General features: G+C 35.7%; 1 protein-coding gene across 3 annotated transcripts; it reads right to left on the reverse strand.

Annotated features, from left to right (window-relative positions):
- Positions 1-326: 326 nt before the first annotated feature.
- Positions 327-14,549, reverse strand: LOC112566870. Of its 3 annotated transcripts, none has more exons than XM_025243278.1 (13): positions 14,447-14,549; positions 11,961-14,036; positions 9,844-10,103; positions 8,542-8,691; positions 7,757-7,911; positions 7,151-7,268; positions 6,736-6,885; positions 5,346-5,499; positions 4,479-4,610; positions 4,080-4,216; positions 3,564-3,698; positions 2,614-2,688; positions 327-1,502 (listed from the first exon to the last, which is right to left on the reverse strand). In XM_025243278.1, the coding sequence occupies exons 2-13, from the start codon at positions 13,552-13,554 to the stop codon at positions 1,419-1,421; spliced, it is 3,144 nt and encodes a 1,047-aa protein (XP_025099063.1). In that variant the 5' UTR covers positions 13,555-14,036; positions 14,447-14,549; the 3' UTR covers positions 327-1,418. The 3 variants fall into 3 exon arrangements, with proteins under 3 accessions (XP_025099063.1, XP_025099065.1, XP_025099064.1); XM_025243280.1 differs by lacking the exon at positions 14,447-14,549 and adding an exon at positions 14,271-14,426; XM_025243279.1 differs by lacking the exon at positions 14,447-14,549 and adding an exon at positions 14,191-14,426.
- Between the last annotated feature and the right edge of the window lie 249 nt (positions 14,550-14,798).

Genomic DNA, 14,798 nt, shown 5'->3' on the forward strand with positions numbered 1-14,798 from the left:
TACTTGCAACAGATTGACCACTTATGTACTTAAAAGACTTCAAACATTAGGGGGCTATATGTGCAAGAACAAATCAGTTAAGTATATGTCCTGCAAACCAAAGTGCTATGGCCTCAAGGGTTAAAATATATACACACCTTTAAACCATTCAGGTGAGGGGAAGGGGTTCTTCCTTTATCCAGACATGGGGTTTAAAATCTGTCTGAGTACTTCAGTGACCCTTTAAACATTTGACAATTGCAGCATTTACTGAATCTAATTTTCCCAGTAGGTAAGAAACAAGCACTGGTGCTGTAACTATTGAGTCTGAAATCACATCAAAAACATGAAACAAAGGTGAAATTTAATAATCATCTCTGAAAAAGTGTGCACAAAACATCTGGTGTCAAATCTTGACTTCATAAATGCAATAAAGATATCAATTGCCAACCAACACCAATATGACAGCAGCAGGATGATAAAAAGAATTCACTCATAAGGAACAAAGCAAAGGTGATCAATGATAAAGTAACATCCTTAATATCATGTACAATGTGATGCGGTTAAAACAAAAGTCCCAAAATAAGCAATGTAAATTAAGTATGTTCAAAGCAACAGGGAATGGCATGTTCATGTTATCTGTACAGGATTTTATACCAAACTTCCTGGAACTTTAATTTGACCATGCAATTCTGCACAGAGGGAAACTACTCTCAAGTGGGGTCCTATAAACTTACATTTTAACATACCTGCATGTTGCACATTCTAACATGTCTACATAAGATACTTTTCCAACAATAGACATCAAGAGCAGAAAATTTCAACTTTTGACAATTGTCATGAAATGCAGCTTTCCAAAAAGCACAAAACTGGTAACACAAAATGGATTTTAATATAAAACAGGCCTCTAGGGTGATGTGTATCCTAGAAAATATAAATAGCTGCACTGGACACACCCCTGAGACTGGATGAACTGTAATATTTATAATTACCCAATGTACTTTTAAAGAATAAAAACTATTACATGCTACCAAGGTCCTCTAACCTTTGACCATTGCTAAAAACATAATCTCATGAAAAATGATTATTCTAGAGGCACAGTTTGTGACAATCTTTGGCCATGCATGTAACTCAATGAATGGCAGCAGATGTTACTCCTGCGAGAAAATACATCAAAAATATTTTACAAATATACATATTTTATATTGCCAAATCTAATGCACTTTGAGGCATTCACAACCTTGATAAAATTTAATTTTACTCACAAAAATAGCCTTGTGATAATCCTTAAAAAATTGTAAAAGATGATAAACAAGAAATTATATAATGAATGCATGCTGAAAAATCATAGTAGGAAAACTATAGCAATTGCAAAGAAGCATAGATAAACCTGCTCAAATGAAGATGATATACATATGGACTTTATACTCGTCATTATGTCAGCAGCCATTCTGACAATTTTCAAAATAGCTTTTCACGTAGAATCTCATTTCCTTCAGCAGTGGTCTCTGTTTTGGAGATCTCTGGTGAAAAAAACAAAACAAAATTGTGTTACTCCAAGACTCAGGAGAGATCCAGACACAAGGATGAGAGCACCTTAAAAATCAAAGTAAAACCTAGATAATCTATTTTCAAGGACAGAGTGATAAACAAATCAGCAGGGGAAGTTATTCTGTAGCCATGGGTCAATTTCTGGCTCATACAGAAAAACAAGCACATTCAATCTTTTTAAAGAAAAAAGTTTCAAAAATGTAGTAAAATCAATTTTCAACAAATATTTTTGACTTTTCCCTGAATTTTCCTGACTTTTAATGAATTTCTTTAAACACTGACTTTTCAAGTTTTTCCAGATCCATACAGACCCTGCACTTAATCCTTTCTTTCCACTTAAGTTTGCAATTGTGCATTGATAACATGAAACAATGATAACATTACTAGGTTCCTGAAAGTATCCCAGAGCTATCAAACAAAGTTAGCAGTAACTTAAGCAAAAGATGGACCTGGAAAAGTTCAGAAAAAGAGACAAAGGCAAGAAAGCTTGTCGGCTAAAAGTGCACCTGACTTTTAACAAAATAATAAAATAAAGATTTCTACCAAAAATTAGACACATGGATATGAAAGCTAGATCATAATAGAGTGGAACATGGATTATCAAGTCTTCAAATATGGTTATCCAGGATCGCCCACCCTCCAAAAAAACATTGCTTTACAGCACCATGATTCAGCAGGACCCAAGAAATAACAGATACAATAGTTTTGGAAAGTGACTGAACATGTCTATGGATTTGAAAACATCAACAGAGAAGACACTAAGCAATGGTTGCTGTCAGATCAGTCTGGACATCAAGTGAAGGACAATGTCATTAATGCTTCACAAGCCATGTCAAGGGTGAAATTACTCAAAGAACACAATGAAGAGATGAACATTAAGAAAAGAAAACTTCACCACATAAGCACTGAATTGTGCAGAGACATTGCTGGATTTTCTTGTCCAGGAAAGGGATTAAAATTTCAGTGACATTTTAACACTTAGCAAATTCCACATGTCAATAAGATCGAAGTATTAAAATACACATCTTCTCACACTTCCTATGCTTCCAGCACTTTCTCCCAATCAGGTCATACTTCATTTACCTCCCAGCAGCCTTTCAGCAACCTTTCTGCATGGTCCGGGACATTGAGAGATAATGATGACAACTGTTTCAATATCTGTTTTGAACAATGAAAAAGACACAATTAGAAAATATGTTCAAAGCCAAAAGAGAAAACTACTTAATGCTGATTTCATGCACAGTAAATGGAGATTATCAAGAAGACTACATAGAACTGGTTTACATACAATTCAAAACAGAATGACCAGCACTCAAAAAAACATTATTCTGAAGTATGCTTCATAGAGAAGAGTTTAGATAAAGTAGTACAAAAAATTGTCAGTTTAAATATCAGAGTAAATTCTTATTTAACTTACTAGGATGAGTTCTGTACAAGAAGCTATTTTAACTGGATCTAAATATTTTGAATTTTGTACATATATTTGATGTTATTCAGGTTTGATGCTATATAGGTTTTACATTGTATATTATGCAGATAACTGACCAATTTGAACATCTCAATACCCCTAAGAAGGTGAAAGAATAAAATAACTTGTATCTTGTTAACATAAGCTTATTGAATAATCTTCTATTTTGGAGATAAAAAAACCTACAAAAGGAAACAAAGACCTTTGAACAAATATCTACATAGATATGCTTAGACCATCAAGGCTACAGCTAATGGAAAAGCAGGGAACAGATATTCATCAAAGATATTTAGATATTCACAACAAAGGTTTTGACCTCTTTCTGTAGGTCTTCATCTTGAGGACTAGAATGTGGTTATTTATACATGGGGAAATAGTACCTGTGCTGACCTTATCTTGGTGTTTCTTTACAGTTCTATCATTTAAAATACATATATAATTATTTATAACATTAAAAAACAACATTTACTCAGTGGTTGAGCAAGAAACACTGAACTGTAAAGAGTTGATAACTCTGGAAGATGTAAAATTAAAAAGACCATTATGTAAAAATGTTGATCCATACCTGCAATCCAGTTTCTTGCGAGTTGCAATGGCGCAAACTGTACCATGGCCGGACACCAGTCAGCATCTCATGAAGGAGGCATCCCATTCCCCAGCTGTCACTACCCAATTCTAGCTCACCTCCTACTACAAAAAGCTGTGAAAAACAAAAAAATGAAACGTACTAACACCCATTTTCTCATCAATATCTAAATGTGAAGGCACCTAAGGTCCAGCAAGTCCTCTAAAATACCATTTTTGATGGTCCTTTCTACAAGTAGGAGATATATGGTAGAATGTGGACTGCAATATCAGAGAGTGAGTTTTAACAGGTGTCTCTCATTAAATACCTTAAATTTACCCTCTTTCATTATAGATAATAAAGTTACTATTAACTCTCATCTTCTTTATTTTCCTATTCATAATAGTATTACCAGTCAGTGTACTTTTCTACATGTAATAAAAATGTAAAATCATTGTCTGGTGTCTGTCTCAAAATAAGAACTTCTTCCACTCCTCTTTCAAAAAAAAAATTTACCTCAGGAGGGATTATGTCTGCAGGTAGTGAAAGCTTAATAGCTCCTATGTCAGCATTTTTTCCTAATAGACACACTGAGGATGTGAGATTTGTCATCTTGATTAGGTGGCTCCTCCTTTCAATGATAAAATTAGAACCTGTAGCAAAATGAGAGAAACAGTTTTACGGTATTCAAATGTCATGCCTAAAACTAGTCATTTTGACTTTTTCAAATGTTGAAAACAAACTAAAGTATCTGTGGTTTGTAATTTTAAATATATTTTAGTAATTAAAGGAGAATTTTTTTATCCAGCCTTCCTGCATCCATATATGTACGCAAGTACACTCCCCTATCCACCAATCTACCTACCCCCATGCACACACACTCTCTCTCTCAGACACACACACAGAGTTACTTACTATCCCAACAAAGATAAACAATGTTCTTTTCATGTAAGTATTCAGTTGCTGACAATATCTGAAAGAAGAAATAGGCAGCTTTCTGGCATTGTAGTCTGCTTCTCTGGCAAAGATATTCTTTTAATGTGATTCCTGCCAACAGAATAATAATAATTTATTTACCATTAAAATATAAAAAATCTGCACCATAAATGTTCCTTTTGCAACAAGGCAGTCAGTATGTAAACAAGACATAAACATAAATATAATTATACACTGGCAATGCACAGAGGAATTCGATTCTTTGGTTTTCTGAACATTGAGCTCCAGAAAGCTGGAGTTAAACCATGATCCAAGGTTGTCAATGAGCATAAAATTTTGTGAGTCTTCATATTAAAATCATACAACCAAAGCCATGCAATCTGGATATGAAAGTAAGGTAAGTACAAATGCACTGGAATTTATTTGTATCAAGAGAATAGGAGAAATCACATATCCCTAGGGTACACTAGTAATCAATACTAGAAATGTTCTCTAGTGCTGACCAACTAAGGCTGATCACCGACGATTGCCCTAACACAAAGGATAATTTTCAGACTGATCTAAAAGCTTAGAAGTATTTACATCTTAGATCCCTCTACTATATAGCCTATGCCTTTTAAGGTACTCTTAGATAAAGATAAAATACATGTATGCATATTATTATGTTATCAGTCACTGCTGCCTACAGAAGCACAAAGCATAACCAAACATCACGACTGAAGCTGTTTACAAAACTCAATCTTCATGAAAAATGTGAACAGTTTCTTTAAATCTTGTGCTTGTAGCCAGTCAATGGCTCTTACAAATCAATCAAGTAGTAATTAAAAGTCATTTTTCACATCATACCAGAAATATATTCTGTACACACGAGCAACAGATCATTTCCTCTGTCTGCTGCAGCCCAAAGATGGTTTGCAATAACCTTTATAGCATCTGAGTTCTGAAGTTCTCGTAGACTTTCCAAAACTTCTATCTGGTTGTTGCTATCATGAAGCATTGTCTGACAACATACAGAGACATAAAGACAGATTACCAAGAGCATTATTGGCATCTAAAATCATTCTGGTACTTATCTAAGACGAGCAGACAAATCTACCTGGAATCACACTGACCCTGCTGTTTTGACCACAACCCAAAAATAACTCTGCCAAAAATATCTATGCCAAGATCATGTCCAAATCAACTCAGTGGGAAAAAATGCCCTAAAATGAATCAAAGATGACAAGAGTTGCTATTCACCTCAAATATTTTCAACAAAACTATTGTTCGAAGAGTGCACACAAGCAAGATGAAACTATTGTTTGCAATATAAATTTGTTACATAATTTCATGAAGCTTATCCACCATTTTACTGAACAAAAAAAATGGGCTGCTGCTTCATAAAGAACTAGCAGCATTGCCTGTTTGAAGTTAACCAAACAACTATAGTCACATTTGATGCAAACCAAAAACTACAAAATAAATAAAAACGATATTAAAATAATAAAAGAAATAAAAAAGAGAAAATGTTTATGTAGTATTGTGGAATTTCTTCATTACATTCATGGATTATAAAAGTTCATGTTTGGATCTGTTTTACCTCAATGGGTCATTTTTGTTAAGTAAGATGCAGGGCTTCTGCTAAGGCTAAATTCTTTGGGGACCCCTTCTTCAGATTTTTAAGGGGTCCCTGTTCTTTGCCCAAATTTGAAGGGGACCCCATTGACGAAAATTGAAGGGGTCCTCCGAACTTTTAATGCGTACTGTACGCAATTTTTTGCGTAAGCAGAAGCCCTGAAGATTGTAACCAAGCTTCATGACAAATCTGTATTATAAACAACAATTTTGCCATGCTTATCACATGGTATTCAAACAATGCATAGCATTTTTGACAATATTTCACATGAATAACAAATTCTTTCCATGGTGATTTGTCTTTTGACATAGGATGATTTAGACTTGCATGAGCTGATTTCAGTTTAGAATGGGTAGAGTTTGCGGCCCTATGCCCCTAAGCTGAAATGGCTGGGTCAGTGTGATTTTGGGTTAATTTGTTCAGTGATCACATGAACCCTCCCCTTCAAACTTAACAAATTATCACAATGTATGGAGCTCACCTTAAGAACAGTTTTCCCATCCTAGATTCAATTATACTAAAATATATATCTCTGACAAATCTCATGCAACTCTCTGTTTGTGCTCTTTCCATAAAAAGATCATAGGGTGAAAAGTGTAACATCTGATCATTTGCACTCACCATTTTTAATACCCAGTCTTGGCATGAGCTAGCAGTCCCACTGCTGAGAAGAGATGCACGGACTACAGAGTGGGTTTGTGACAGAAGATACTGGACAAACCAGTCTTGCCCCTCCTGAGGCATTCTATTCCAAGGTAAATTGATATCCAGCTAAATGAAAGGAAAATACCTTGGATTAAGAAGCACAAATCTGAAAAAAGCACTTCAAAATTTGTATACATGATTTAGCTTTTTGTGCCTTTTATTCCCAAGCTTTCAAATCTCCAAAAAAATAAACCTATTCAGTTTTAAGTAAACGTACACGTTTTAGAACTTCTAAAACCTTTTTTGCAATCATGCTAAAACTTAAAATTTTGCATTTAAGTCAAAAAATTAAAATTATAAAGATATTACTTTCCAAAAGCATACTTCATACCTTCAAAAACTTTCTTGAAAATTCAACCCATTGAGGAATGAAACTGTTTAATGCGTGGAATGGTTTGACCAATGATGACAGAATGACTTCTTTTGGTGATTTTCTTCCTTGCTTGCACCTACAAACATAATTTAATTTAGAAGTTAAAAATGTTATGTTGGTACCAGATTTTCAAAACAAGATTGAATCACTGCAATTAGTGATTTAAACAGAAAATGGATGTATCATAAAATATAGTTGTATTCAAATTTTGGACAAATCTTTATAAGTTCCATGCATTTATAAGCTAGACTGTTCTTGTTATCACTTCCAATTAACTTTTTTATTAATCAAAAATTTATATTAACAATTTCTTTATTATCAAAAATTTATTGCATTAACATATTATGGCCAAATCAGTGCCCACATCCATCTCCAGCACAAAATAAATCTAAATCTTGTAACATTGTTTTGCACATTCAGAGACTTGATTTACAGGTTATTAACTTTTGTAGGAAAAATAATTTTAAATAGAAACTATACCCCTTTTTTTTTAACTGAAAGCTTTGACCAATATGTTGTAAGCAACAAATTATATCCAGAAATAAACTATATCCAACAACTTACCATCTGGAAATCAAGCGACACCAGGCCACTCGACAGTTTGGCAAATCACATTCATTATAATGTTGATAAAGCAACTTCAAAACCATCTCATTTTCTTTTGATAATTTGTGTCCTATTTTGATAGCCTCTTTCAAGTTATTTATACTTTTCTGCAACTGTAACAAAAAAATTCTATTTTATTATCCTGCAGATAAGATACATGAACTTTGCTTACCAATACTGAGAGGAGAAAACAGATATTTTAGACCAAGTGCTGAGGCTATGCCAAATCTAATATAGAGAGCACAAAACCAATGACTGTCAAATCACAGTCATCACCCTTATAAGACACCAGGAACCTGCTTGGAACCATGAAGTGGTACAAACATGTCTGGTTTTGCCATGTAACTTGGTTCGACATAATCTAAAACTATCCTTCAGAGTACCTTGGAGTGAGGGGCTCAATGCTGAGGTAGATCAAGGAAGAACTAGCTGGAAAGCTGGTCAAGGAATGGACTGGTCTTTCCAAGTAGGTATGGAAGGTTTTGTGAGACACAAGATCCAGTACTAGGGCTCATAGCTTCCTGTTTCCCAGTGTGGTTGTTGTCACAAGTTAAGAAGGGAAATGGGGGAATAGGTAATAAAAAACAAAAGCCTCATAAATGCCATTACAAATAACAGGGTGTGGATTTTCTTTACTGCTAAGTGGGAAATGTACTTAGGTCAAAGCTGAAAAAAAAATCCTTTAAAAATGTTTGACTTTAAATTCAACAATATTTAAGGGAAACAAAAGGCAACATATTCACCTCAGCACAGGTAAGGTCATCACAGTTCTTTTCACAACACTGGGAGCAGCCGATAATGCACTCCATATAGCTGCTACCAACACCAGTTCCAAAGCTACTGCCAGATGGATAATTCTTACTGTAGAATATGCTTTCATGCTGATTCACATACTGAAAACACACACATACATGCTAATTAAAAGTGTGACAAATATAATAAGACTTCATTTATCCCAGAGGGCTATTCCAATCAGCTCGATATGAAAGCACAAAATAATACAACATATCCATATTTTCCAAACAGACTCATACATTTATGGTTCAGACAGCAGCATTCATTCACACACAGTAACATTCAGAAGTCACAGAGCTGAAATAACGAAGAACAGCCTCAATCTGTTGGTCCTGCTCTTGTCCCTCACCGATAAGGTTGTAAAACCAGATAAAAGAGAAAGACAGCAAGCTCTCTATGTGCGATCTATGAAAGAGATGAAGAAATTACTGGGAGAAAAAGAAAGACTTCAGCTTCCGGAGAAGGAAGAGGCGCTGTTGAGCCTTCTCCATGACAGCTTGAGTGTTGGGATCCCACCGAAGTTTCCTATCAAAGATGGTGCCCAAGTATATCAAAGTAGGGACAATTTCCACCTTGTTGTAAATAACACTTATGGGACTTGGTGGAGAATTCCAACAGAAATCAAAGACAATTCTTTGGTCTTACATTAAATAAGAAATTGTCATCACACAAGGCAATAAATTCATCCAAATCTACACCATTGATATCTACTGGCCCACTAAGAAGAGAAAGTAGTGCAGCGTCATCAGAGAATTTGACAAGATATTGACTCTCATTGTTACTGTGATAACTGTTGGTATACAGAATAAAGACAAGTGAAGATAAAACACAGCCTTGGAGTGAGCCATAGCACGCTGTGATAGTCAGAAAAAGTGCCATTGACAATGCTTCCTTAGCTGTAATACGTCATTTTTTAAGAATGGTTTGACGCAGCATTTAGACTGTAATAACTATCTTGCTTTCTGACTTTGCTAAATATTTTTGGATCCTGTCAGAGAGTAATATACTGTTCAGAAGGTTAATCAACATTACCACCTGAAATAAAGTTTCCTCCATCTATACAAATAACACTTATTTCTATAGAAAAAAGCTTCCAAATATTCAAATAGTCCAAACCAGTCAAAAACTGCAAGGAAATCATTCCATTTCAAATTTTGTGGAGAAAATAGCCATGGACACATTCAAACAGTTCTCCCTCACCACCCTCTCTCACTCACATGCACACACCCTTTGATTATTTTTGAACTCACCTCTGTTACAACAGCTGGAAGTGTCTGCTGTTTTGCTGCTTGGGTGGTAGTGGAATTGGGCTGTTGAACCTCAGGGTTCAAAATGACAAAGGACTCACTTAAAGTTTCTGCCTGACTCCTTTGTTCATCTATTCTTGAATTAGCAAACGGACGATGTGACTGAGATGAAGGAAGAATGTGGCCTCCTTGAGCAGATTTTGTGGCTAAAGTCTTGGCATCAGCAACAGGTGGACATGTTATGCCCAAGGCATTTAGGACACCTGGAAAAATATGTCTCAGTTTTCACAGTAGTTTATTTAGACCTTAAGGGATCTTCACATCTCTGCAAAATCTCTTTTGTCAGCAATAAATCTGCCATTGCAGCAATGGTTTCTCATCTCTCATAAGGTTTTCACTGATGTCTGGAACAGGCTTTTTTTCTGAATGCTTAAATCAACAATCTGATTTTGTTTCCTTAATGTCTGATTCAAAGAATGAACAATGTATGAAACAGTGTATTCCATAAGTATGCATGACCTATGCCAACATAATGCAAAAAAAGATGGGCAAGAAAAAAAGGAAACAATTAACATATTAACTTTTTTCATATGAAGTATACACCGAAGATAAGTGCATAAGCAGATAGAAAGAAGAGTTATTTTCAAGGGCATTAGTGGTTGAGATGTGTACAAAGAGAAAAAGTCAAGAAGAGTAAAGTACACATAACAAAGTGTAGCCATCCTATAGTTAGTGCAAGCATAAACCAGCAACCTTAACTTTCAGACAGAAACTGTGTTGTATAGTAAAACTATGTGAGTCCCACTGTTTTTACTTCTTTGAAGCTTATCAAACAAGAAGATATGAAAACAAAAAAAATAAGGCCTAATCTAATCTGTTAGACAACAGTCTAATTCAGATAAAGCAAACCCATGTATAAGCTTTTCATTAAGTGAAATCAACTGTCAGTTAAAGTCCTTGATCCCAAAGAGTTCAAGAGAATGGATTTGCAATGAATAACTGCTTTACAATGTTTTAGTAGAGTAGATAATATGGTAGATGCAAAATTAGCTCAAATTTTACACGGAGGAGGATGGGAGCAGCAGCAAAGGGCACATTCAGCCTACACTACAGTAGCAATGTTGGGTGGAGCTATGAACATGAGTGTGATGATGTTTGTATTGCATAAATCATGATTTTTCCGGTGGTGTTTTATTACTTCAGCTTGTTTCTTGGGCAGATAATATGATAATATAAAGTCATTTTTAGTTTCTTCAGGACTACTCATTAAATGGTTGAATGGATCATTGACAGTTGGCCCCCTACAATCATTTTTCCCCAAAAAACTTTTGGAGTCTCAGAAAGTGATATTGTTCACATGGGGTAGCAAAAGACACAGATAACAATAGATGGTCAGAAGCTAGTAAAATGATCTCTTTAACAATAACCAGCTTTATTAATTACAATGGGGAATTATAACTTGGAAAGTGGGTTCAGTAATGAAAAAAGAAATCCTAAGTACAAGATAAGGCAAGTGATGCATCATCGCAAAACACAAAAAGACACATAAGCACATATCTAAAACCATTCTTAAGGCACACCTACCGCATCATACACCTGCACACACACACAACCAACATTTCCTCTTTGGTTAAGAAGCTAAACTACTGAAAGCATAAAAGATTTCAAGTGCTGATTACTCCAGCATCTTAGTATAGCATAACATTTGGCTGAATTCAATAAAATTCTCTTGCTAGGACATGTTTTGGTATGGATAAAATACTCGAAGCTTTTCTGACAATTTCCTGATCACAAAAAGAAACCAAATCCTTTTGCTTGACACCAATAACTTTAGAACAAATTTGGATAATACTGTTCAAACAGTTTCTATCACAGATAATCAAACTGTGCAACCAACGGTTTAGTTTGCAAAGACAGTATGCTCTTTAATGACACATTTAGTGGTATGTTCAGTGTTTACATCTGTTTGTCATGTGCATCACAACTATTATCTCCGACATCAGAAATTAGTTTTCACAGTAATACCACAAAATTCACTATTTAACATAACACTTTAAAGAGTGAGCATTTCAAATCACACAAGCAATTAAATATAAGGCTAATAAAAGGGGATGACTAACCTGGAGGCACTAACTGCTTTAGTGTTTGTGGAGATCCTTCTGTTGGAAAAAATGGACTTCTTGGGGATGGTGATAAGGCTTCTTGCATATTGTTCTTTAACCATTCGAACACATCTGCCATATCTTCCTTTGCAGGGTCAAAATTTTGCATTCTTTCCATGAATATTCTTTCAAAGAACTCACGCTGGCATTCTTCATTTGTTTTTGGAGAAAATTTTGTCTGGTACAAAGAAGCTTCTGCTGGTATGCTTCTCTTGACAGTAAACGATCCTACAGTGTCTTGAGAAGGACATTTCTGCCTGAATGGCAGATCAGTGAATTTGAAATCATCTGCACTTGAAGAAGCACTGAGGCATTCATCATCATCTTGTTTTGTTATGCATTCCATGCAGCCTCTTCCCCTATCTGCCATAACAATGCTTTGATCAGGTATTTCTGCTGTGCTACTAAAATCTGGTGTCCGAGATGTCGCGCTCACGTCTGCTCTCTGATGAAGAACAGACTGAGTTTCACTTTCCTTCTTATAAGTACACTGACCCTGACAATGAGCCTCATTTGCTTCCCTTTGGACACTCGCAGTGGGATCTTTATGACACGCCCCCCAGCAAAACTTATCCGCTTCATCACTGCTATGTATACTTCCATCTACAATCATTGATGTGCATGCAATATCAGAGGTCTCAAACTGACCATCATTACTGCCTTCACCATCATCATCAAGCCTTGTCATCTCTGGTAAGCTCATAAGGGAAATTTGTCGCTCCAAAGGTTCCTCCAATATGACAGACTCTTGATCACTAATTGTTGAATGAGTGCTTGCCTGCGAGGTACGCGATCCATCTGACAGCGATCCATATCCACTGCTTCGAAAATGATTGCGGCGTTCCCTTCCTTCTGGAGATATTAAATTCTTTATATCTGCTGTTGATAGATCTTCGAAAGTGACAGACTTTTTTCTTCTGCCAGTGGTTGCTGTGTTCAAACATTTTTCATAGTGTACCTGGCCTTCAAACAGCCTTTTTGTCTCATTACCATTAACAACACTGCTACAGCTACTGTCCTTTGGCACTTTAGTTGTGTTTGATTCTGTACCAGCATCCTGTTCCTTCCCTTCGTTGTTCACCTTTAAGATGCTAACATTCCTTGTGTGTCCACACCAACATTTTAAGAAATTATTTTTGCTTAAAATATCCGGAGAGCTTTCATCAGGCTGACAACTAGCTTCTTGAATAACATCTGGAAGCTTAGCTGGAACGCTGAGACTCCTTTGGTGAAGGAGTATTCTTGCTCTTCCAACATTATGCCAGTTTTCTGGAAACACAGAGTCTTCAGTTGCCTGTCCATCATCTGGAATATCTATAGAATCAGCTTTAGCTGTGAAACTAGAAATGTTAGGCAACCGGTTCCTAGAAGATGCAGATTTTTCATCATTTTGTACTGACAGTTCACCCAAATATGACACTGATGTTGGCTCACTAAATCTGTGAGTACAATTACAAGACGCTTTGGGCTTCCACAAGTGACTCTTTCTACTTTCTTCCAAGGAGTTACAGTGGACCTGAATGTTTTCATCACTTTTGTACAAAGATGACATGGTGATGATGTCAGCTCAAAACAGGAACAAAAAGAAAAACAGCTGAAGCTTTTGTTAGTCAGCTCTGGTATTAGCACTGCTTGAAGCAGTTATGACCATGAATCTGATTATCGTCATGATTTCAATGTCCATTTCATACAGTTTATTGTTCACTTACATCGTTAAAGTGTTACAAGAAAAGTGATTATGATAAAGTAATTGGTTCAGCTTGTGATGGAAATTCATTGTAGTTGTACTTCAGTCCCCGCACCACCAAAATCCTTTAATTCAGAGTGCTGAAGACAGCTAAGAACTTAAAATATATGTGTAGATCAAACCCAGGATATCACATATCATTCGTGGAATGGGAAGATCCAATTAATTCGTCATGTCACTCTGGGGTTGGTTTTTTTTCCTGGTATCTTTTTATTTGTTGTACTATAACTACTGGAACAACAATCCCCAGCAGCAAACAGCCACCAAGTCTTCTGTTTCCGATGTCTCTGAAAACAAAACACAAATATTTTTTATAAGTAACGTCTGTCCGGTATTTGATTAAGTATACATTTCTGCAACCATGCAGTCATTTGACTAAAAACAAAAATAGTGCGGAACGTATTGTATAACTAAAAAAAAAAATCACCCAATCTACATTACCTGAATCATGTATTTTACATCAGCCAGTTAATCAATGCAACGTTTATGTTTCATCTACTTTCAGTAACAATTACACTTACGCCGAAGTCCCGAACTAATTAAGTAGATCACAACACGGAAGTGTAAACACAACAAATCAAGAAAATATTTTTTTCTTTTGAACCAACTTCTCTTATAAATTACAGAAAGCACTTTTCAATCTTGCAGTGAAGTAACCAATTATGGTATTATGTGCATTCATGCATCGTGGTAATACCTGTAATGTTTTCCTGGAGCTGAAGCCTTGGGTGGAAAACATTTCCGAGAAAACACTTGCCAGGGACATGAGGGTGATCTGCCCTTGAACTAAGCAGCCAATCAGACGCCGCCGTCTGCTCATTGATGTACACATGGAGGTCATTTTAAACAGCGGCTTCGACGCTTGAATTTTATGCAGACGACATAGGCAAAACTAACCAGTTTTTTTACCGTTGTAAAGGTAAGTTGTTTTATGTATTGTGACTTTCTGTCAATAACATTTGTGGTCTTACTTTTTTAATGCAAACACATTTTTAAATTTGTAAAGTTGTGATCCCGATGTTTTATTTACTTGCTGACAATGATCTGTT

Source organism: Pomacea canaliculata, linkage group LG6 (assembly GCF_003073045.1).
Source record: "Pomacea canaliculata isolate SZHN2017 linkage group LG6, ASM307304v1, whole genome shotgun sequence".
NCBI classification, from domain to species: Eukaryota; Metazoa; Mollusca; class Gastropoda; order Architaenioglossa; family Ampullariidae; genus Pomacea; species Pomacea canaliculata.